Here is a 23572-nt window from a genome sequence, read left to right on the forward strand (position 1 = left end):
GGCCGAAATGTCAGCTTTCCTGCTCCTCTGATGCTGCTTGGCCTGCTGTGTTCATCCAGCTCTGCACCTTGTTATCTCAGATTCTCCAGCATCAGCAGTTCCTACTATCTCTTGACTAGGTTAGGGTTGTTTTTGCTGGAGTACAGATGAATGAGGGGGGAATCTCATAGAGATTTACAAAATTTTAACAGGACTAGACAGGGTTGATGCAGGCATGAAGTTCCCAATGGTGGGTGTGTCCAGAACCAGGGGTCACAGTCTGTGGATTCAGGGTAGACCATTTAGGACGGAGATGAGGAGACATTTCTTCACCAAAGAGTAGTGAGCCTGTGGAATCCATTACCACAGGAAATAGTTGATGCCAAAACATTGAATGTATTCAAGAGGCGGCTAGACATAGCACTTGGGGTGAATGGGATCAAAGGTTATGGAGAGAATGCAGGATTAGGCTATTGAGTTGGGTAATCAGCCATGATTGTGATGAATGGCAGAGCGGGCTAGGTGGCCTCCTCCTGTTCTCCCCTTCTATGTTTTGTATGATTTTGCTAATGTCTGATCGTGAATCACTAGAAACTGTTAATTTTGGCATCAAGGCCTTTGGTAATTTTGAGTAATCATGATCTTCTGCTGAAACACGAGACTATTTTGCTCCTTTATGTAGCTACAACAATTATCTCTTCTCATAGAGCTCCTGACTCTAAACCATAAATGGACGCAATGAAGTGAGTGTACCTGCTCTGATGCCTGGTGAACTATCTGCTGCGATAGCTGCTTCCTTGGACAGTGATTTTTTCCTAGAGTCTGAGGGGGTAGTTATGTGGCTGTTGGGGTTGGGAATGACAATGCTGGGTTCTGAGGGAGGAGAAAAAAAACAGAAGCATACGAGAAAAAGGCTTGGAGACCCCAGTCACCACCATTTGACATCTCTAGGTATTCCACTAATAGTTCAACATGCAGCCAGGTTAGACTGTCCTGCAAGATTTGAGGACCATCTTTGTAGTGAAAAATACCACCAGCGTCCTCCCTCACCCATCACTACCATTCCGCAAGATCTGCCACCAGACTATTTTTAAGGATGCCACCTCTGACCATGGGGTGGCATGGTAGCTCAGTGGTTAGCACTGCTGCCTCACAGAACTCTGGACCCGAATTTGATTCCACGCTCTGGCGACTGTGTGGAGTTTGCACATTCTCCCTGCGGCTGCTACAGTTTCATCCCACAGTCCAAAGACGTGCAGTTTAGGTGAATTGGCAATGCAAAATTGTGTCCAGAGATGTGCAGGCTAAATGGCTTAGCCATGGGAAATGCAGAATTACAGGATGGCGGGGGGACAGTGCATCTGGGTAGGATGCTGTTCAGAGGGTCGATGTGGACCCGATGAGTCAAATAGCCAACTTCCACACTGTAGGGATTCTTGATTCCATAGCCTTTACACCTGAATGGGGTAATAGCTGTCAACCAGATGCTCAATAGATGTGATCTGCTTTTGTCTTCTCCTCCACAGCTCATCTGGCCCTCAGCAGTGCAATTCCACCCTGGATCCTCTTCCTCTTTTATGCATCCTGTGAGAACAAGAGGGAAAGGGTAATGTGTTGCACAGCACAGGGATTCTGTTCCACTGGGATTGAAATTGATTTCCTTGTATGGTTGATGCTATCTCAATGACCAGGGCACACATTTCTCCAAGGGTAGGAAGCATCATGCACCTGAGACCCCAAAAACTTTACATGTCTGTGATCCATGGGGAACACTCAGTTAAGAACACACTTATATTGCCAGGACACAGCAAATCATAGAAATGCTTTTGGTACTGCACCCATGTATATCAGTGACCAGCTGACCACCTTCACAATCCCCATTCATACCTTCTTTGCTATGGTTGGGGCAACTTATGGCCTGGAGGATAAGTATGACTTTCCTCTGTTCACCCCATGCACTAAAATCTTGAGCTGCCTATTAATGAACTGAAGGACTGGTATGCCCCTGCTTTCATGGCTGCTTCCACTATCAGCCATCCTGTGACTGGGATTGATGAATTCCATTTATTAGTATGTGTGTGTCGCATTATTAACTTGGCATGATGTTAAGGTGATAGTCTTTTGTGTTCTGAATGTCAGTATGTTTTCTTTGTAGAAGCTTGGTAGCCTTGCTATTACTGTATGGGGGTACTAGGGTGGCATGCACTGTGACTGTGCAGCAACATTTTAAGGCGACAGACTTCCTTGAGGGCCATACATGCCTTAGCCTGAAGTTAGGCTGGGATTAACCATGGAATTGCTCATTCTCTTACCTCCTCTGCTGAGGTCCTAGTGAGTAGGAAGTTGTAAAGAGCTGTATAGAACCTGAGCTGGGCTGCTGTATCCCCTAGCACATCTATGCTGTGACCAGCTGTATGTCCATTTGACAGGAGCAAGGCAGTTGAAGAGAGCAGCTAAACACTGCTCTCAAGAAACCTCCAGGGTTTCAGCTTCAAAGGCAGCAGATGAGGACAGCAGTAAGTCAAGCACTGGGTTGGGAGTTCACTGAAACCCTTTTCATACTGTGCCAATTTTCAAAGGGCAACAGTATGTTACTCAGCAATCTTACCAGCAATGGCTCACAGTTGACCCAGCTTCTGTAATGTCTGTACCTGTCTTCTCACAGAACTTCCTACAAGTTTTACAGCACTAAAATGGGACTGCTTGTGAGCCTTTTATCACTCTGGGTTCCCTACACAATTTCCACCCTCAATTACCAGCACCAGCACCCCCCCCCCCTCCACCAATGCTTCAGGTGGTGACAGGCCTGACTCCAGTTATCATGTAGGAATAGCCTCCTATCCTCCTAGGATATGATAAATAGGAATTCCTACCTCCTGGACCATCAAGATTGGTGGTGGAAGGACAGGTAGAAAATGCTGGTGGTTGTTTTTTTTTTGAGGATCCTACTATGCAGAACTAAAAACCTGCAGCTTTCTATATAATCGGCATTAATTATGTTTGATGACTATACCTCCAATTTTTTTAAATTCACTTTTCCCCTGATTGTTCATCCTCCTACCTTCCTTAAATGTAGCAATATTAACTTTGTACAATTCCATTGTCACCTGTGTAATTCTGTTTTATTTTCTTATCTTTCTCCACACTTGTTACTTTTTGCAATTGTTAAGACCATAAGACACAGGAGCAGAAGTAGGCCATCCAACCCATTGAGTCTGTTCCACCATTTAATGAGATCATGGATGATCTGCGATAAATCCTCAACTCTGTTTCCTGCCTTTTCCCCGTAACCCTTGATTCCAGACTGTTCTCCTTCAAATGTCTCTCCCAGCTGCTTTCAACTGAAGGACTGACTGTTTTGTGTTCAAATTGCAACCAGTGAAAAATGTTCATTTCCTTCACCATCAGCTGCAGTTAGAAACTGCCTAGTTTACTTTGTTCCAATGAAACTCACTTATTCCTTTGACCTTGTAAGCTGTCATGAGTTCTATTGGCTCCAATTTTCACTGTCCCTGACAGAAATATAACCAAAAGGATTACAGCTCCCACAGGCTGTAATTATACTGCTCTCTCAAAACAGAGGATATTACCTGGAAACATCTTCTCCCCATCTGTAGTGACTCTGATGGGAGCAGTGCATTGGGAATCAAGTACCTCTACTCCACGAGCTGTATCAAAAATGTAAATGTTTTATTTAGTCAGCAAAATGGTCAATTTATTTCTTATTACTGTTACCCAGAGCAACAGAGACTTTATATTCACTAGGTTTACTTCAATAAGCTTAAAAATAACTTGTTTGTTATATCAATAAAGCCATTACATGGAATTAAACTTTACCCCCTTAATCCTAAAAATGCACAATCACGTGACAGACAAGACAGGACGACTCTAGCGAAAAAGGGCAAATGGGAAAACACCCCAGTGGGGCCAAGGGTCCAAGCTCAAAGGAAACAAAAAAGAATTTTCAAAGTTCAGTCGACTTCCTGTCATTGAGAACGCAATCCTGACAGTTATAGAATCAATGAGATCTTCAAATCGGACTTTAGCTCAGATGAAAGTCAATTCGAAATCCTGATATTTTGATTTTATCAGATGCTTACAATATGTCAGCCAAGAGAGATCTTGACAGCTGTTTCTGCTTCTGCTTTAGAATAGAATAGAATAGCAAATTATTGTCACATGTATTTTTACAAAAAAAGTAGTTTTATAAGTCACCATAGCATGGTGCCTAAATTAATGACAGAAGTCATAAATAAGAAAAAAAATCAAAGTTCATCACAGTTCAATTAATGACTTCTGGGTTCGGGATACGCTGGAAAACCGGGCTGAGACCGCCATGCTGGTCCGAGACTGCCATGCTGAGATGAGACCTCCATACTGGGCCATTGGAAGATTCGGAAGCCATCTCCAAAGCAAGAATGAGACTCCATGCCAAGATGAGAATTCTGTGCTTGGACAAGAATGCCACTCAAGGCCAAGATCACCCCTCCTGGTCAAGCCCGCCACACCAGGAGACTGCCCTGCCAGGCCTATTCTGCTATTCTGGGCCATTGGAAGCCACCTTGTCACTAGGCCTGGGCTGGGAGAAGACACCTTCCACCTTAAAAGAAGGTAAGGTATGCTAGAAAATATAGCAACTGCCAATCCACACTGTTGCTAGGCAACCTTCAAGTCAGGACCCCTTCACTTGTTTGTCCAGCAACGAATAAATCTCATCTGTTATCTCTTCTCAAAAGCGTTGCTTCTTCAAAATCACTTGATTTGTTGTAAACAGTAAATGAACTACAGCAGACTACAATCTCTGACTCTCCAGTACTTATTGCTGAATACAACTCCCAGAAATTACACAGTAAAAACCCTTTCTAATCTGGAATGTCCAAACAGTGCCATATTCCAGTCTTTCATAGTCCCTTAATGTATATGTATTTCTAACACACTACTATCCCATGGCAGTTGGTCGCCTAACAAGACATTTTTCATATGAGTTTTCACAGCAAGTCCTGGCAGGATCCTTGAGGATATTGAGACCGACTGAATCCATGATCCTGTGTCCCTTTACAAGCTCTTCCAGGTGTACAACAACAACTTATTAATATTTAACATAACTAATCATTTCCAAGATGCTTCACAGGAGCATTAAAATAAAGTATGTCACCGATCCAAATGAGGCAATGTTAACTTGAATGATCAGTTGGTCAAAGAGGTAGATTTTAAAAGCATCATAAAGGAGGAAAATTAGGAATGGAGGCAAAGAGGTCAAGATCTTGGAACCAAACAATTGAATGCAAGGCCTCTGATAATGGAGCATTTATGATTAGGAATGCACAAGAGGCCTGAATCAAAGCATCACAGATATCTCCGTGTTGTGGGCTTTGTGAGATTACAGAGTTAGGAAAGTAGAGTGATGTGAAAACAAGGGTGAGAATTTGAAAGTCAAGGTGTTGTTTTGGAGCTAATGCAAGTCAACAAGAGCTGATAGAACAGGATTTACTGTGTGATAAGACTCAGACAACATGTTTTGGATGACGTTAAGCTTACAGAAGTAAGAATTGGGCAGACCAATTGTTAGAAGTATTGGATATGATAAATATAAGGAGAGGGGAATTATTAATGGGATTAACAACCTTGAAGGTGGATAAATCACAGGATCAAATGAAATGTTAAAAGAAGTTAGGGAAGAAAGGCAGAAGGCCTGATCATCATTTTCCAGTCCTCATTGGGTATAGGTCAGAGGTTTGGAACACTGCTGGTGTTGTATGTTTGTATAAAAAGGGAGTGAGGGATAGACCAATTAATCACAGACCAGTCAGACAAAATAATCTATCACTTAGAAGGATATGGATTAATTAAGGAATGTCAGTATGGATTCAGGGAAAATTGTATCTATGTAATCGGATTGAATATTTTGAAGGGGAATTGATGAGAGGAGTGCAGTTGAGGTGGTCTATGTGGACTTTAGCAAGGCCTTTGACAAGGTACCACATGACAGATTTGTTAAAAAAAAATTTAAACCCAAGTGGGTTCCATGGGAATCTAGCAAGCAAGCTAGGTGCAAAATTGGCTCAGAGACAGGAAATAAGAGGTAATTATTGGTGGATGTCTTTGCCACTGTAAGGCTGTTTCCAGTGATGTGCTGCAGGGATCAGTACTAGTCAATGCTTCGTGTGGTGTATGTTAATGATTTAGATATAAATGTATGGGGCATTGTCAAGAAACTTGCAGATGAAAAAAAAAGATGTCATTGTTAGTGAGGAGGGTAGTCTTAAAAAATAGAAAGATATCAATGGACTGGTCAGGCAGATAGAAAAGCACAAATGGAAACATTTGAAATGATGTATTTGAGTAAACTGAACAAGACAAAGGGGGGGAATGTTGAGTGTCCAGGCAGTGAGAGACCTTGGAGTGAATATCCACAGATCTCTAATGATCCTAAGATAGCTTGATAAGTTGTTTAAGAAATATGGAATTTTTACCTTTTTTAAAAAATGGAATAACTTTATTTGTATAATATTCCAGAGTTGAGCCAAGTTTATTTCTTACTGATTTGTTCTGTCATGCTGCTGATGATGTCAGAATCAGCAGGATGAATGATAGTCAGTGTGCATACTTTGTAGTATTTACCACAAGCTGTATCAAGTTAAATGTCGTTGCTACTAAAATGACGCACTCCAATCTTGGCTAACATAGCATAATCCTCCATCTCCAACTTCCTCAAGGCTGAACTGAACGGTTGTTGGCAAGAATAATCAGCTTGGCTTTGCCTTGATGAATCATTTTCAAAATCTCTGTAGCCTAGCATGTATTTGCAACTTTTCATAACCAGCTGGAGCCTGGAGTTGATGGACTTCAAAACATTTTTGTCTCCTTGGCTGCCACCATTTTTGTCTGCCTGGCTGCCTGCTTGCCTGTGTTTGCTGAGCCCGAGGGGTGGTGTGTGAGGGGGAGGAGAGGAGAGTTTTGATTGAGATGTACAGAATTGTGAAGGAATGGATAAGATGGATGGGAAGGGGCTTTTCACCTGAGCAGAGTGACAGGGGCCTAGGTTTAAAGTGATGACATGATGAGCCAAATAGCCCTTTTCTGAATCATTAAAGATTCGATGATTCTGTGAAGTCTTGATCGTTCTCCACTTCCTTCTCTTGGTTGTGCCTTCTCTTGTCTAGGCCTTAAGTTCTGCAAGTCATTCTTAAGTTTCCTTACTTTTCTACTTCTCTGTCCTCCTTTAAGGCTCTCTTTTAATAAAAAAACCTACCTTTTATGATCTATCACCTGTAGTAATGTCTTCCCAGCTCAGATTATGCTCCTGTGAAGCACCTTAGAGTATTTTTATAATTGCCAATGGCAATTATGGATTTGTGGAAGAATATGTAAAAAGTAATGTTGCCTGAGACTCAAAAAAGGCCATTTACAGTACTTTCTCCAGAGCAGTTAGGGCCAGGAAATAATAATATGAACGAAAAATAAACTTATCTGCTACATAGGTAACAAAAATGAAAGAACTTGCAATTTGGTAGAATCTCTCAGACCCCCAAGACATCTCAAATTACCAATAACAGCCAATGAAGTACTTTTTGAAGAGTAGTCACAATTGTGGGTAAGAAGAGCCACCAATTTAAACATACTACGATGTTTTCATAGGCAGCGTTTAGGTACATGACCAGTTAATCTGTTTATTAGTGATGTTTGGTTGAGGGCTGGGACACTGAAATAATTTTTTGCTTTTCCTTACTGTTTTGGGAATTTTTTTTTACATCTACCACTGGAGGATCCTGGAACTTTGGTTTACTGTCTCATCCAGAGGAGATTTAAGTAGTTGATATCTTCCAGTTCTTTAAAGAACTTTTAAGCAAAGTTTAAAACTTCCAGAGAATGTTTAAAATGCAGATTCGTTATTTTGTTTTTAAATTTATTGTTGATTATTAATTTGTACCTAAACAACCCCAGATATCGGGAGATGATAAACATAAACTAATAATTGTAAACAGACAGATCCTTTAAAGATTACCTGAGCTAGCTTTTTATCACTTTTTTTAATTGTTCTTTTTTCTTCCTCTGCTCCTGTTTCTCTAGCAATAGCTTCTGAATGAAGCCTTCCCTGATTTGATCTTCCTTCTCTTCATGAGTGTGACATTCTGCCCTCAAATTACCGATCTGCTCTTATTGATCTTCAGATTTGCATTGTTGAAGTGATATGTCCCTATACTCTGTCTTTCCCAATGTCTCATTGGGTGACATCCTGTGGCCTGGTAGTGCGTTGTATAAGGCAAGAGGTTATTGGATTAGGTCCCAGGTTTGTGCAGCCCTCCATGCAACAGTAACAGAGCACAATAACTGGCTTCAGAGCCTATTAGCAGGAGCAAAATACAAGTGAAGGGTGTCAATTCTAATTGCTATACATGTGACCCTGCTGAAGAGTACAACTGTATAAATATTTGGTTGAGTACATACCCTCAAGTCCCACGTGATCAAACACCCATCTAATGCCTGCTAACCAAGGACATATACGAAGCATCAATACTTTGAAAGATGGCCATGCTGATAGGTAGTAATTTTGCTTATTTTTAAAAAATTCCCTGATGGAGTGTGGGCATCACTGGTTGGCCAGCATTCACTGCCCATCCCTGTTGCTCTTCAGAAGATAATGGTGAGCTGTCTACTCAAACTGCTGCAGTTCATCTGCTGTAGGTAGACCCACAATACCATTATATGCCTTATATTTTTGTTATATGTATTTTTAGACACCAGTTTAATAATATTTTTTGTTTCACATTCTTAGAAGAAAACTGTACTGACCTACCATACATCAACCCCAGCTGCTTGCAAGCATCTTTGGAAATGTGGTGTGGAGAACCAAGCTTTTTACAAGTGAGTTTTGAATACTGAGATGTTTTTATGGAAAACTGATGAAAGTGATATAAAAACTGAAAATGTTGGAAATACTCATCAGGTCTAGCAGTATCTCTGGAGAGAGTAAAGAGTTAATATTTCATGTCTGTGATCTTTCATCAGAAGGTCATTGACCTGAAACATTAACTTTGTCTCTAATGTTAGGCTTGCTACCAGACTTACTAAATATTTGCTGTACTTTGTCTTTATTCCCGATTTCCAGCATTTGCAGTATATTAATTTATATTGATCAATTTGATAAGCTTTTCTCAAATTATACATTTCCCATACATTTCCTCCCTCTAAATTTGTCATGATTACTCACAGTTTAAAATAATGCACACAATTTTATATGCTGTTTAAAATTGTTTTGTAATGTTCAGTTTTAACAGTTTGATTGCCTAATAGTGTGATGAATATTTACGTGTTTGATGTATATAAAAACCAAAAGAAACCTTTCTGAGGAAGGGTCACCGGACCCGAAACATTAACTCTGTTTTCTCCTTCACAGATGCTGCTAGACCTGCTGAGCTTTTCCAGCAACTTTGTTTTTGTATTTAATGTATATGCCACTTTTGATTTTTCTTTTGATATAATATGTCTAGGAAGAGAGGGATTTGGCAAAGTATGGTTAGATTGAATGCTTTTATTTGATGCTAACTCAAAATAGCCTGAAGAACTGGTCATAGAAATAATACAAGCATATAAACAAACGAATTAGGAGCAGAAGTAGGTCAATTGGCTTTTCAAGCCTGCTCCACCATTCAATAAAGTCATGGCTGATCTGATTACTCCATATTCCTGCCTACCTTTGATAAACCGTCACCCCTTGTGTATCAAGAATCTACTCATTTCTGACTTAAAAATACTGACAGACTCTGCTTCCACTGCCTTTAGAGAGTTCCAAAGACTCAAGATGCTTGGTGAGAAAAATATTATCAGTTCTGTCATGAATAGACAATGCCTTATTTTTAAACAGAGATCCTTGGTTCTATGTTCTTCCACAACAGTAAACATATTTTGCCAATCTATGCTGCCGCAATTCCTCAGAATTTTATACGTTTCAATCCAGTTGCTTCTTGCTTTTCTAAACTCCAGCAGATACAAGCCTAAACTGTCCAATCTTCCTCATAAAATAATCCACCCACTCCAGATATTGGTCTAGTACCAGATATTAGTTTTGTAAACCTTTGAACAGTGTTTATTCTTCCTTAAATGATGTGACCCATGTTGTACACAGTACTCCAAATGTGATCTCACCAATGCATTGTGTAACTGAAACATAACCTCATCTGCCATATCCTTATTATTCATTATTAATTGTCCAGATTCACTTCCAAAGGACTGATGTTTCTTTCTTGACTCTGCTTTCTAAAATATTTGTAGAAACTCTTACCATCTGTTTATATGTTCCTCATTAGTTTTCACACACATTCTAATTTTTCCTTCCTTGTCAATATTTTCATTAATCGCTTTTTAAAAAATATTCTATCCAATCTTATGAGCTACCACCCATCTTTAGGTTACTGTGTTTTTTATTTAAGTTTTTATTTAACCATGGATAATGGGTCACTCTTGGAATTTTTCTTTATCATTTACATAAACTGTAAAAAAAGACAGCCTTGATCCTTGTGGCACATGAGTCATTACATCTTGGCAATCAGAACATGAGGCTCTACATATATAAGATTTATATATACTTCCATTCCGTTCCGTTAATTGTCTGCCCCTGTATCTCCATTGACCTATCCCTTAACCTAATTTTTCTGTTCACTTTAGCTAGCTCTGCTTTCATGTCCCTATAATTGCCCTAATTTAAGTTTGAAATACTAATCTTCGATCAACTCTTCTTTCCCTGTCACTGAATGTGAAATTCTATAAGATTATGATTACAAGTATTTGTAAATGTAATCTCAAACAAAAAAACAAGTCCAATGTTTATCACCTAAACAGTGTGTGGCCCTTCAATTGTATTATTGTTCCATAAATTTTTGTTTGGCAGATGTGAACTAAATTGTAAACATGTCTCCCTGGCACAGGAGACTAGAATCTCCCAAAACCTGCTGATTTAGATTCTGTTTGAGATTCAGACATACTAGCATTCCGTAGTGGTATTCCATTTTGAAGAAGAGTCATATCCGACTCAAACAGATCTCTTTCTCTCTCTACGAAAGCAGCCGGATCTGCTGCAGTTCTCTAGTACTTTCTGTTTTTAATTCAGATACCCAGCTTCCAGAGTATTCTGTTTTTATTATATTAGTATCCATATCTCTGAATTGAAATTGTTTGGCCTGCCCAGCTTCTGACAAAAGCAGAATGAGTAAATCTAGGCCATGAAGTAATACCTAATATTTTATGTGGATGTAAATTTGCTTTTGCTAATTACACTGAATACTATATTTTTCATATCTCTAGGTATGAAAAATCCAGTCAGATCAAGACTGTTTCCAGCAGCAACATCTTTTTCAAAGGCAGAAGGTTTCGGTTCAGGTAGGTCTTTCTGTCAAAAAATTCTCTGCCTTATTATTTTGCCTAAAGTTTATAAATACAATGAGCAACATATTTTTATATAATAACTTGGAGACTAACCATAAATGCAATGGCTAAACCACTTGCATTCTAATTCTAACCACCAAGTCCAAATCCCTGAGTTGCCTGAGAACAGAATCTATAGATTTGCCTTAAGATCAAAGTATTCAGTTTGCATTTAAGTAACCGGTGCACAACGTTTAAGGTTTACATTCAGGAATCACCAATTAACCTGAAAAGGGACCAAGTTCAAAAGTGATTTAAAGTAGTTTTGTAAGAAGCAATATTTTTTTAAAAAAAGGATGCATAACTAGTGATCCATGACAGTTGAGAATAGTTTAACAACCCTGGACGACAAATGAATGAATGGTACTGAATGAGTGTTGATACCTATAGCTAGTGGTGGTAGCCTTCTACCAGTGTTAGGAGGTTCTTGTCTGGATCTTCTACTACAAACCTTCTTACAGTCAATGAATACCCAACCAAAAATACCATTACTCTGTTTCTTATCCCTCAGCCAATTTTGTATCCATTTTGCTATAGTCCTCTTTATTGTCTGATCTACCACTTTCCTCATAAGTTTGTTATGTAGTGGATGCCTTTTTGAAGTTCCATGTACATCACATCAATAGCCCTCATTAACCCTCTCTGTCACCTCTTCAAAAAATCTCCAGCAAGTTAGAGATGACCTTTCCTTGACAAATCCACTCTGACCTTTCTGAATCAATCCACATTTTTCCATGTGGCTACCTCCCTAGTTCCAGGGTCAAGGATGTCTCGAAACAGTTGGAGTATATTGTCAAAGGGGAGAGTGAGAAGTGGAAAAAAGTACACACAGTTAATAACGACAAAATTAGGGAAAGGGTTGAGGCTTTGTAGAGTGAATGTATGAAGTTAGGTAGAAGGTTAAAATGCGGAAATTCAAAGGTAGTAATCTCTGGATTACTCCCAGTGCTGTGTGCTAGTGAGAGTAAGAATAAGAAGATGGTGCAGATAAATTAATGGCTGAGGAGATGGTGCAGTGGGCAAGGATTCAGATTTTTGGATCATTGGGACCTCTTTTGGGGCAGAGGTAACCTATACAAGAGGGATAGGTTGCATCTGGAGAGGGACTAATATCCTGGTGGGGAGATTTGGTAGAACTACTTGAGAGGGTTTAAACTTGGGTGGGATGGTGGGGGTGTTACCCTAAGTAGGAGTGAGAGTGAGGATGGTTCTCAATTGGAAAAAGCAAGTTAATTAGAAAAGGCAGGCAAGAACAAGTCAGAGAATGAGGTAACTGAAAAAATTAAACCACATTTATTTTATCTTGGTGGGAGAGCATATCAGTGATAGTGATCACAACTCCCTGACCTTTACTATAGTCATGGAGGGGGATAGGAGCAGACGGTATGGGAAAGTATTTAATTGGAGGGGGAATTACAATGATATTAGGCAAGAACTACAGCGCACCAATTGGGGTCAGATGTTCTCATGGAAATGCACGATAGAAATGTGGAGGTTGTTTAGAGAGCAGTTCCTACAGTTACTGGATAGGTTTGTCCCAGGGACAGGGAAAGGCAGGGAAAGGATGGTAAAGTGAAGGAACCTTGGATGACAAGACATGTTGAGCACCCAGTCAAGAGGAAGAAGGAAGCTTACTTAAGGTTGAGCAAGCAAGGCTCGGACAGGGCTCTAGAGGTCTACAAGGTAGCCAGGAAGGAACTGAAGAATGGACTGAGGAGAGCTAGAAGTGGGTATGAGAAAACCTTGGTGGGTAGGATCAAGAAAATCCCCAAGGCTTTGTATACTTATGTGAGGAATAAGAGGATGGCCAGAGTGAGGGTAGGGCCAATCAGGGATAGTGGAGGGAACTTGTGTGCGGAGTCAGAGGAGGTCCTTAATGAATACTTTGCCTTCAGTATTCATCAGTGAGAGGGACCTTGACGTTTGTGAGGACAGCATGAAACAGGCAGATATGCTCGAACAGGTTGATGTTAGGAAGGAGGATGTGCTAGAAATTGAAAAATGAGGATAGATAAGTCCGCTGGGCCAGACGGGATATATGCAAGGTTTCTACAGGAAGTGCGAGGGAAGAGATTGCTGCCCCTTTGACAATGATCTTTGCGTCCTCACTATCCACTGGAGTAGTACCAGAAGATTGGAGGATGGCAAACGTCATTCTCTTGTTCAAGAAAGGTAATAGGGATAATCCTGGAAATTACAGACCGGTTAGTCTTACTTCTGAGGTGGGCAAATTATTGGAGAGGATTCTGAGAGATAGTATTTATAATTATTTGGAAAAGCACAGATGGATTAGAAATAGTCAGCATGGCTTTGTGAGGGGTAAGTCATGCCTCACAAGCCTTATTGAATTCTTTGAGGATGTGACAAAACACTTTGATGGTAAAGCAGTGGATGTGGTGTACATGGATTTTAGCAAGGCACTTGATAAGGTTCGACATGGTAGGCTCATTCAGAAAGTAAGGAGGCATGGGATTCAGGGAAATTTAGCTGTCTGGATTCAAAACTGGCTGACCAATAGAAGATAGAGGGTGGTAGTAGAAGGAAAGTATTCAGCCTGGAGCTGGGTGACCAGTGGTGTTCCGCAGGGATCTGTTCTGGGACGCCTGCTCTTTGTGATCTTTATAAGTGACTTGGATGAGGAAGTGGAAGGGTGGGTTAGTAAGTTTGCTGAAGACACGAAGGTTGGTGGAGTTGTGGACAGTGTGGAGGGCTGTTGTAGGTTGCAACGGGACATTGACAGGATGCAGAGCTGGGCAAAGAAGTGGCAGATGGAATTCAACCCAGAAAAGTGTGAAGTGATTCATTGTGGAAGGTTGAATTTGAATGCAGAATACAGGGTTAATGGCAGGATTCTCGGCAGTGTGGAGGAACAGAGGGATTTTGGGGTTCACGTCCATAGATCCCTCAAAGTTGCTACCCAAGTTGATAGGGTTGTAAAGAAGGCGTATAGTGTGTTGGCTTTCATTGGTACGGGAATTGAGTTTAAGAGCCGTGTGGTTATGCTGCAGCTCTATAAAACTCTGGTTAGAGCACACTTGGAATATTGTGTTCAGTTCTGGTCACCTCATTATAGGAAAGATGTGGAAGCTTTAGAGAGGGTGGAGAGGAGATTTACCAGGATGCTGCCTGGACTGGAGGGCAAGTCTTATGAGGAAAGGTTGAGGGAGCTAGGGCTTTTTTCATTGGAGTGACCAAGGATGAGAGGTAACTTGATAGAGGTTTACAAAATGATGAGAGGCATAGATAGAGTGGATAGTCAGAGACTTTTTTTCCCAGGGTAGAAATGACTATTATGAGGGGGTATAATTTTAAGGTGATTGGAGGAAGGTATAGGGGAGATATCAGAGGTAGGTTCTTCACACAGAGTGGTGGGCGTGTGGAATGCGCTGCCAGCAGTGGTAGTCAGATACTTTAGAGACTTTTAAGCGACTCTTGGATAGGCACATGGAGGATAATAAAATGTAGGGTATGCAGGGTAGATTGATCGTAGTAGGATAATATTCGGCACAACATTGTAGGCCGAAGTGCTTGTACTGTGCTGTACTGTTCTATGTTCTATGTTTAATGCAAGGGTTCTTGTAGGTAAGGCAGATGACCTCAGGGCATGTATGGGAATATGGGACTGGGACATTATAGTTTTATAGAAACAAGGTTGAGGGTGGGAGAGGACTGGCACCTCAATTTTCTGGGGTTTAGGTGCTATAGGAAGGATAGAAAGGGAGATGAGAAAGGAGGGGGAATGGTGTTTTTGATTAAGGAAAACATTACTGCTGTACTTGGGATAATTCTGAGGGATTGTCCAGTTAAGCCATATGGCTGTAACTCAGAAATACGAAGAGGATGATCAACCTTGATAGGATTGTACTATAGACTCCCCAATAGTCGGCGGGGGGGTGGGGGGGAATTGAGGAGCAAATATGTAGAGAGATCTTGGATATATGTAAAAATAATAAGGTTGTAGGAGTAGGGGATTTTAACTTTCCAAACATAGACTGGGACTGCTCTATTGTTCAGGGCTTGGATAGTAATAAATTTGTTAAATGTGTTCCAGAAAATTTTCTTTATCAATATGTAAGTGTACTTACTAGAGAAGGAACAAATCTTGGCCTTTGCTTGGGAAATTAGGCAGAGCAAGTGACTAAAGTGTTAGTGGGGGAGCACTTTGGGACCAGCGATCATAATTCTACTAGTTTTAAAATAGTTATTGAAAAGGATAGGCCTTGTATAAAAGTTAAAGTCTTAATTGGAGTAAGGCAAATTTTGATGGCATGAGACAGGAACTTTCAAGAGTAGATTGGAGTAGACTGTTCGCAGGTAAAAGGAAGACTGACAAGTGGGAGGCTTTCAGAAGTGAGATAACAAGAGTTTGGAGGCATTATCTTCCTGTTAGTGTAAAGGGTAAGACTGGTAAGAGCAGGGAACAATGGATGAATAAAGATACATGGCTCTGGTCAAGAATAAGAAGGAGTCATATATTAGGTATAGAAACTGAGATCAAATGAATCTCTTAGAGTATAAGTGGTGTAAGGGCATTCTTAAGAGGGCAATCAGGAGGGCAAATAGGGGAGAAGAGATAGCCTTGGCAGATAAGGTCAAGGATAATCAAATTCTACAAGTACATTAAGAACAATTAGGGAGATAATAGGGCCCCTTAAAGATCAACAAGATTGTCTATCTGTGGAACCACAGGAGATGGGAGAGATAATAAATGAAGATTTTTGCATCCGTTCTTGCTGTGGAGAAAGAGCTAGAGGCTAGGGAACTCGGGGAAATAAATATTGATGTCATGAAAAAGTCCACTTTACAGAAGAGCAAGTGCTGGAGGTCTTAAAAAAAACATTAAAGTAGATAAATCTACGGCACCTGACTAAGTGTATCCCAGGACGTTATGGCAAGTTAGGGAGTAAATTGCAGGGTTCTTAGCTATAGATGATACAAATATCTTTGCTATGGGTGACGTGCTGGAGGACTGGAGGGTGGCTAGTGTTGTGCCTTTATTTAATAAAGCTGTAAGGAGAAACCTGGGAACCATAGATCTGTGAGTCTGACATCAGTGGTTGGTAATCTGTTGGAGGGGACTCAGATAGGATTTACATGAATTTGCAAAGGCAAGCAATGATTAGGGATAGTCAACATGGCTTTGTGTGTGGGAAATCATGTCTCACCAGCTTGATTGAGTTTTTTGAGGATGTAACCAAAAAGGTTGAGGGTGGAGTGTTAGAACTTGTCTACATAGACTTTAGTAAAGACTTTGTCAAGTTTCCACATGGTAGACTAATTATCAACGTTAGATCACGTGGGATTCAAGGAGAGCTTGCCAATTCAATACAAAATTGGCTTGATGGTAGAAGACAGGGCGGTGATGCAGAGTTGTTTTTCAGACTGGAGGCCTTTGACCAGTGGTGTTCTGCAGGAATCGATGATGGGTCCACTTCTGTTTGTCATTTATGTAAACAATTTGGATGAGAATTGAGGAGGCATGGTTAGTATGTTTGCGGATGACATCAAGATTGCTGGTATAGTTGACAGTGAAGAAGTTTATCTAAGATTACAAAGCGATCTTGATCAATTGGGTCAGTGGGCTAAGGAGTTGCAGATAGAGTTTAATTTGGAAATGCAAGGTATTGCATTTCGATAAAACCAACAAGGACAGGACTTAACCAGTTAATGGTAGGGGCCTGGGTAGTGTTGTCAAACAGAGAGACCTAGGGGTTCAGGTACATAGTTCTTTGGATAGGTACATGTATAGGAAAAGTTTGGAGGGATATGGGCCAAATGCAGGCAAGTGGGACTAGTTTAGTTTGGGGAACCTGGTCGGCATGGATGAGTTGGACCGATGGGTCTGTTTCTGTGCTGTACGATTCTATGTGTCTATGACTCTAAAACTGTAAATAATACTTTCTAAAAGTATTCCCCACCACCAAAATTGCTGCTTTTTGAACTGGGCTGCCTCTAATTTGCTCCTTTTGTTGCTTTAATTTTGGCTTTGCTCTAGCCTCAGATCTGTGCCCTCAGTTTAGGTTGCCTTTGTGGCCCTTGATTTCCCATGCTGTAGTCATGCCTCATGGTATCTGCCAGCTATGGTGGTAATGGTTAATTAGGAGATAAGTACTACTTTCCAACCTGTGTTCTGTGTTGTTCCTTGAGGTTTTTACGGTTATTCCTAGCCCACTGGAGACCCTAACTTTGCTCATGGAGCCTCTGATTACTGTTCATGCCCCAGATAAACCCTGACTTGGGGCACCTCCTACAGACCACCACCAAACAGTGCAGTGTGCATTTGCTTAGGAGTTATTAGTTCTCCTGCTCTGTGGAGTTCCTAATTATCCTCTTATTTTATTCATTCGTGAGACATATGCCAGCCAGACAGCGATGCCTTTATTGCCTGTCCCTGGTTGGCTTTGCAAACATGGTGGTGAGCTGCCTTCTTAAACTGTTGCAGTACACATGGTGTAGGTAGATCCATAATGCCGTTAGGGAGGGAATTCTAGGATTTTGACTCCGTTATAGTGAAGGAACGGTGATATATTTCCAAATCAGAATGATGAGTTGCTTGGAGGGGAACTTGAAGCTGGTGGCGTTCCCATATATATACTGCCCTCATCCTTCTAGATGGAAATGATTATGGGTTTGGAAGGCGCTGTCTAAGGATCCTTGGTGACTTGTGCAGTGCATCTTGTAGATGCACACCGCTGTTACTGAGTGTCATTGATGGAGAGAGTGGAAGCTTGTGAATGACCTATGACGGAGGGATGTTCAATTGTGAAACAGCTGAAGATGGTTAGGCCTAGGACACTACCCTGACAACTCCTGCAGAGATATCCTGAAGTTGATATACTGACCTCAAACAATGACAGCCATCTTCCTATGTGCCAGGTATGACTCCAAACAGTGGAAAGTTTGCCCCCAATACCCACTTGTTCCAGTTTTGCTAGTGCTCCTTGATGCCACACTTGGCTGAATGCGACCTTGCTATCAAAGGATGTCACTCTCACCTCACTTTTGGAATTCAGCTCTTTTGTCCATGTTTGAACCAAGATTTAATCCGGTCAGGAGCCAAGTGACCCTTGTGGAACCCAAACTGGTGTCAGTGAGCAGGTGCTGCTTGTTAGCACTGTTGATGACACCTTTCACCACTTTGCTGATGATCAAGAGAAGACTGTTGGGACAGTAATTGGCTAGGTTGGATTTGCTCTGCTTTTTGTGTACAGGACATAACTGGGCAATTTTCCACATTGTCAGGTAGATACCAGTGTTGTAACTATACTGGAACAGCTTGGCTTAGGAGTTGGCAAATAATGGAGCACAAGTCTTCAGCACTATATTGTGTGAATGTTGTCAGGGTCCATAGCCCTATTCAGTGCCTCCAACTGTTTCTTGATATCACATGGTGTGAACTGAATCAGCTGAAGACTGGTATCTGTGATGCGGAGGATTACTGTAGGCAGCTGAGGTGGATCTTCCACTTGCCACTTCTGGCTGAAGATTGCTGTGAATGTTTCAACACTACCTTTTGCGCTGATGCATTGGTCTCTTCCATCATTCATGATAGGGATATTTGTGGAGTCTCCTCCTCCAGTGAGTTTTTAATTATCTACCACCATTCATGGTTGGATATGGCAGGACTGCAGAGCTTAGATTTGATCTGTTGTTTGTGGGATTACTTAGCTCTGTCTTTCACTTGCTTGTGCTGTTCGGCATATGGTTGTCCTGTTTGGTAGCCTCATTTTCAGGTATGCCAGATATTGCTCCTGACATGCCCTCCTGCACTCTCCATGGAACCATAGCTTGATGGTAATGATTGACTGGAGCATATGACGTTGCAGATTGTGCTGGAGTACAACTCTGCTGCTGTTGATGGCCCAAAGCACCTCCTGGATGGCCATTCTTGAGTTGCTAGACCTGTTCGAAGTCTGTACCATTTAGCAGGGTGATAATGCCACACAACATGATGGAGGTTATTCTCAGTGTGAAGGCGGGATTTCATCTCCACAAAGCCTGGTCACTCTTACTGATACTGTCATTTGCAGCTTGCAGATTGGTAAGGATGAGATCGAGTATATTTTTCCCTTTGACACCCGACCAGCTCGCTCAGTAGCTCCTGCAGCAAATCTCTTACTAGATTTAAATTGCTTTTACCATTGATTGGATATTTTCCTTGTCGAACCTTGCCACAAGAGTTTCTTCTGTGGGATTACTAAATTTTCAGCTCTTCTCTGCTGCTTATTGTTTGCAATTGCAGCATGATTTAAGATGAGTCTGACGATCTCACACCATGACTCATCATGTTGTACATGACGTTAAAACAAGTCTGTATCTTACCATGGAGCAAGTTTGCAGCCACTATTCTCCTTCAGTGTGGATACACAGGGTCTGCTCTGTCTAGTGTGGTAGAGGCAAACCACTTCCTGGTCTAATTAAAAGAGGCTCTTGTATTGACCAAGTAGTTTACTTCACGTTAACAACTAGTTACAGGTTACACTAATATGATAGACATTTTATAGGAGCTATGTGGATGACCCTTGTGTTAGTTCTGACTTCTTTCAGATCTTAAGCTGTTCTACCTGCAAGTTTACTCTCAATATGAACCCTTTGGGATCCTTAGGGCCTTTTACAACAGAGATTAGATCCAACATCAAAAACTGGACAGAATGTGACTGATTGCATTGTGAGATTTCTCTTCAGGAAAGACCTTCCCACTCTAACTCAGATGCGCCTTTCCCTAACTACACCTTAATACCAGAAAGTCCCATTGCCCAACAAAAATCAGTAAAGTCCAACAAGTAAATTCTTCAGTCAACAAATTTATCCAACAACATATAAATAATGCAAAACAAAAACAAGTCATTCTTGTGCCTCTCATTAGGGCTGCACTAACAGCTGTCTTTTCCTGGTACTCATCGAGAATGCTATCTCAATGAACACAGCATGGCTGGTGAAAGATTGCTAGCTTCCATTCAGGGAGATGTCTGATGCCTTGAACTGCCCTGGACTTTCACAGTGCACCATTTAAGCATGGATGAACAGCAATCTGGTTGACTGGTTGAGAGGCGAAAACTAGAACACTAGCTAGGGCCATGACTGCAGTCATCCAGAGAAATGACAGTAGGTTTGTGCTCTATAGTACCATTACCACACATGTGGGTGAGATCTTAGCAATCCATATAATCAGCTAGGACACAAACCAGTGGACTATCAGGAATCTGCAAGCCTAATTAGCACTGAAAGCAACAACCATGAAGGTAGAGCTTAAAGGCTACATGCTAGTAACCATGCATCTCTTTGATCTCCACCTGAACTTTGAATACAACAATGAACATTAGGCAGCCTCTACTAATCTCCTGGCTGATCACCTAACATACCTAAGCCCTTGGACTTATATTGGAGGCTGCCTTTGACTTACTGTCCTAGGATCCCATAACTAAATAGAGTCTCCCTGGACTTTACTTCCCATAGGACTAGCCCATTAGACTTTGAGAAATGGCCATTTGGTTGATGCATATGCAGTGTTTATGGCATGTATATGGCTGGCACGTGGAGCAGGTGTGAGATTGACATAAGCCATTGCCTTGCAACAAAATATGCACTCACCCCCTCTTGATAGATGACTGCTGACCAGCATAACAGCTGTCTGATATTGTATCTGCAGTAAACAGCAATGTAAGACAAAGTACTGTGAACCTTTAAGGTGCAGCTGAGGGCAAAATACTAAAACACAAGGCAAGACAAGTTGGGATGCTGTGAACATTGAAGTAGGCACAAAGTGAATGAGTGCTAAGAGATTGGCCTGGCCCAGTCAGCGAGATAAGTGCCTGTCCATGAGCACAAAGTGTTTTTGCAGCAGCATTGCAGTCAGTGGTGCCAGTGCCCTCCAAATTACAGCATTGAAGTGCAGACGCGTTTGGTAAGAGGAATGGTGATCGGCCACGATAATGCAGAAAGCTGGCACACGTCAGATGCCAGCGTCCATGGACATGAATTGTATATAACTGCTGCCCGTGAACTTGCCTGATATGCTGGTGCCAGGTGTCCAAGATGGAGGCCCACAGAAGCAAGTGGTGAAGAGTTGCTCCGGTACATGCTCAGGTTTTCACGTCAGGAATTCTCAATGGCTAGTTTCAATTGAACAAGTGGGAAAATGGGAGCCTGCATGTTAATGAGGATGACAATGAACAATAACTCACTAGTGAGAATCTTGTCTCAACATCCAGGATTTGGCTGGAAAATGCAAGCTATTAGTATCAATATTAAGAAAAGCCTCACTTGGTATTTCACCCTACATTCCTAAATTTCTGACCATAGTCAACATCATTCAGGGTCTGAGAAGATTTTACCCATTATTTTCACAAGATGAAACTAGAAATGTGTATAAAATAGCATGTTTGTGTTGTTGCTTGTAGTGGAAGAGTTGCAAAAGAAGTTATTGAAGCAAGCACCAAAATTCAGCGCACCCCTCCTGAAGTTCACAGGTAAGAGCAAAAATGTACACACCTCAAACTCTTAATACTCAGCAATCCAATATCCAGAGTGACATTTAGATGAGAAGACAGTCAGAAAAAAAAATTAGCCTGTTTACATTTTGTCAGCATTCATTTTTGGGAGAGGATGAAATTTTCAGAATTCTTTTCCTCCCTGAAACCTTTTTTTGGATCTCCCTATGCCATTCACCAACCTTGGCTGACATACATTTATTGAGGTTGACCTGAATCTGGGTGTACTGTGTCAGTGTAAGAGTTTCAATCCCATAATTGGCTAAGCGATTGCTCCCTCTTTCTGGCACGTGATCTCGGCATATGTGTGTGAAAACAAAAAGTACTTACATTTGTTCAGACCAGATGAGGAGGTGTCATCAGTTGTCCTCTTTTTAAACTCTATCTTGATCCTTTGAAACAATTTTTTAAGCATGTAGTTACTTCAATTAAACTTCGTTATTCTGATCCAAAATGAAAAGGCACCATTTCCAATGTCGTCTTGAGTGACAGAGTAAAATTTCATTATGTATTACACCCGAGAAAAATAAGGAAAAGTGACAGAAAACACGTACAGCAAAATATTAGAAATGGACTATCTCTTACTAGTCAAGGGATTGAATTTGTATCAATATAGCCTGTGTGGCTAAATATCAAGTGGGGCATTTAACTACTAGTTACTAGGAAATATGGAAAACAGGCCATACTTCCGATAAGATAGCATTAATTTGTACTTTGTTATGCCCTTTGTGTTGTGTGTTTATGATATTTTTCTGTCATAAATTGACTTTCCCCCTGTCGTCCTGGGGCAGGAACTAGTATTCTGTCTAACTGGTCATTACTCATGTCATAGTCTTGTCAGGAATGTTGGCAAACTATTTATCAGTGTATGGCATTGGCCAAACTAATCCTGCTCTCAGCCAACTGAGGGAAGCCATCTTAGTAGTCAGTTTTGAACATCTGCCAAGTGATATTTACTGGTATCCTTAATTTCAGATTAAATGCTTTGAAAACTCAAAAATAACACATGCAGTATTTATTACAGAACAAAAGTGAAAAAATGCAGAGAAATCAACACATTTAACAATTTGTTAAAAAGCTAATGGATTGTGACAGATAGTATGCTTATGACAATGGACTGTTGTGTCTAGAAAGGAGAAAACTAAGAGTTTGAGTCAGTCTACTACTTTGAATTTATGCTTTGCAGAATGCTATCTTATTAATTCTGACATCGTACTTTTAGGTCCACACTTGCCCAGAGTCGGAGTTATAATTCTTTATCCAAGCAGTTGATAATAAGCCCTGAGACGACAAAATCGTGGCTTCCATCTCCTGATGAATCTGAAGAGCAATCTGCCATGGATGGTGAGAATTCATATTGACTCTCAACTTGATTAGCTTTTTAAATCTAAAAACATTTAGCTAACCTGTATAGATTGAAATCAAGTTGGAAACCAGGCCCTTATAAACTTAATACTTTATTCTGGCTTCACTAGTTTCTGAATGTGCAGATTTAGATTGGTGATGCTTACATGTTCACATCTGTATGAAAATAATTAAACTAGCTTAATGTTACCTTTATGAAGTTCCTGCAGGGAAAAAATCTTTACCAATCACACCCCTCAGTAAGGTAACAACAATGGAAGGTTATTAGCACCGTTAAAAATTGTAAACAAGCAGAAAAGAAAGAAAATAAATACCAT

The 23572-nt window shown here is 40.9% G+C and overlaps 1 protein-coding gene and 1 pseudogene across 1 annotated transcript in view; one reads left to right on the forward strand and one right to left on the reverse strand.

Moving 5' to 3' along the window:
* The window catches only part of frmd3 (FERM domain containing 3), a 190354-nt gene that overhangs the window by 136545 nt on the left and 30237 nt on the right, over positions 1-23572 (forward strand). The window contains exons 10-13 of the mRNA XM_020531677.2: positions 8756-8844; positions 11281-11355; positions 21801-21869; positions 23113-23234. Coding sequence (XP_020387266.2) covers positions 8756-8844; positions 11281-11355; positions 21801-21869; positions 23113-23234 — 355 coding nt within the window. The remainder of the gene's footprint in view (positions 1-8755; positions 8845-11280; positions 11356-21800; positions 21870-23112; positions 23235-23572) is intronic.
* On the reverse strand, positions 6509-6858 carry LOC109932526 (annotated as a pseudogene).

This window comes from Rhincodon typus, chromosome 3 (assembly GCF_021869965.1).
Source record: "Rhincodon typus isolate 14 chromosome 3, sRhiTyp1.1, whole genome shotgun sequence".
Taxonomy (NCBI): Eukaryota; Metazoa; Chordata; class Chondrichthyes; order Orectolobiformes; family Rhincodontidae; genus Rhincodon; species Rhincodon typus.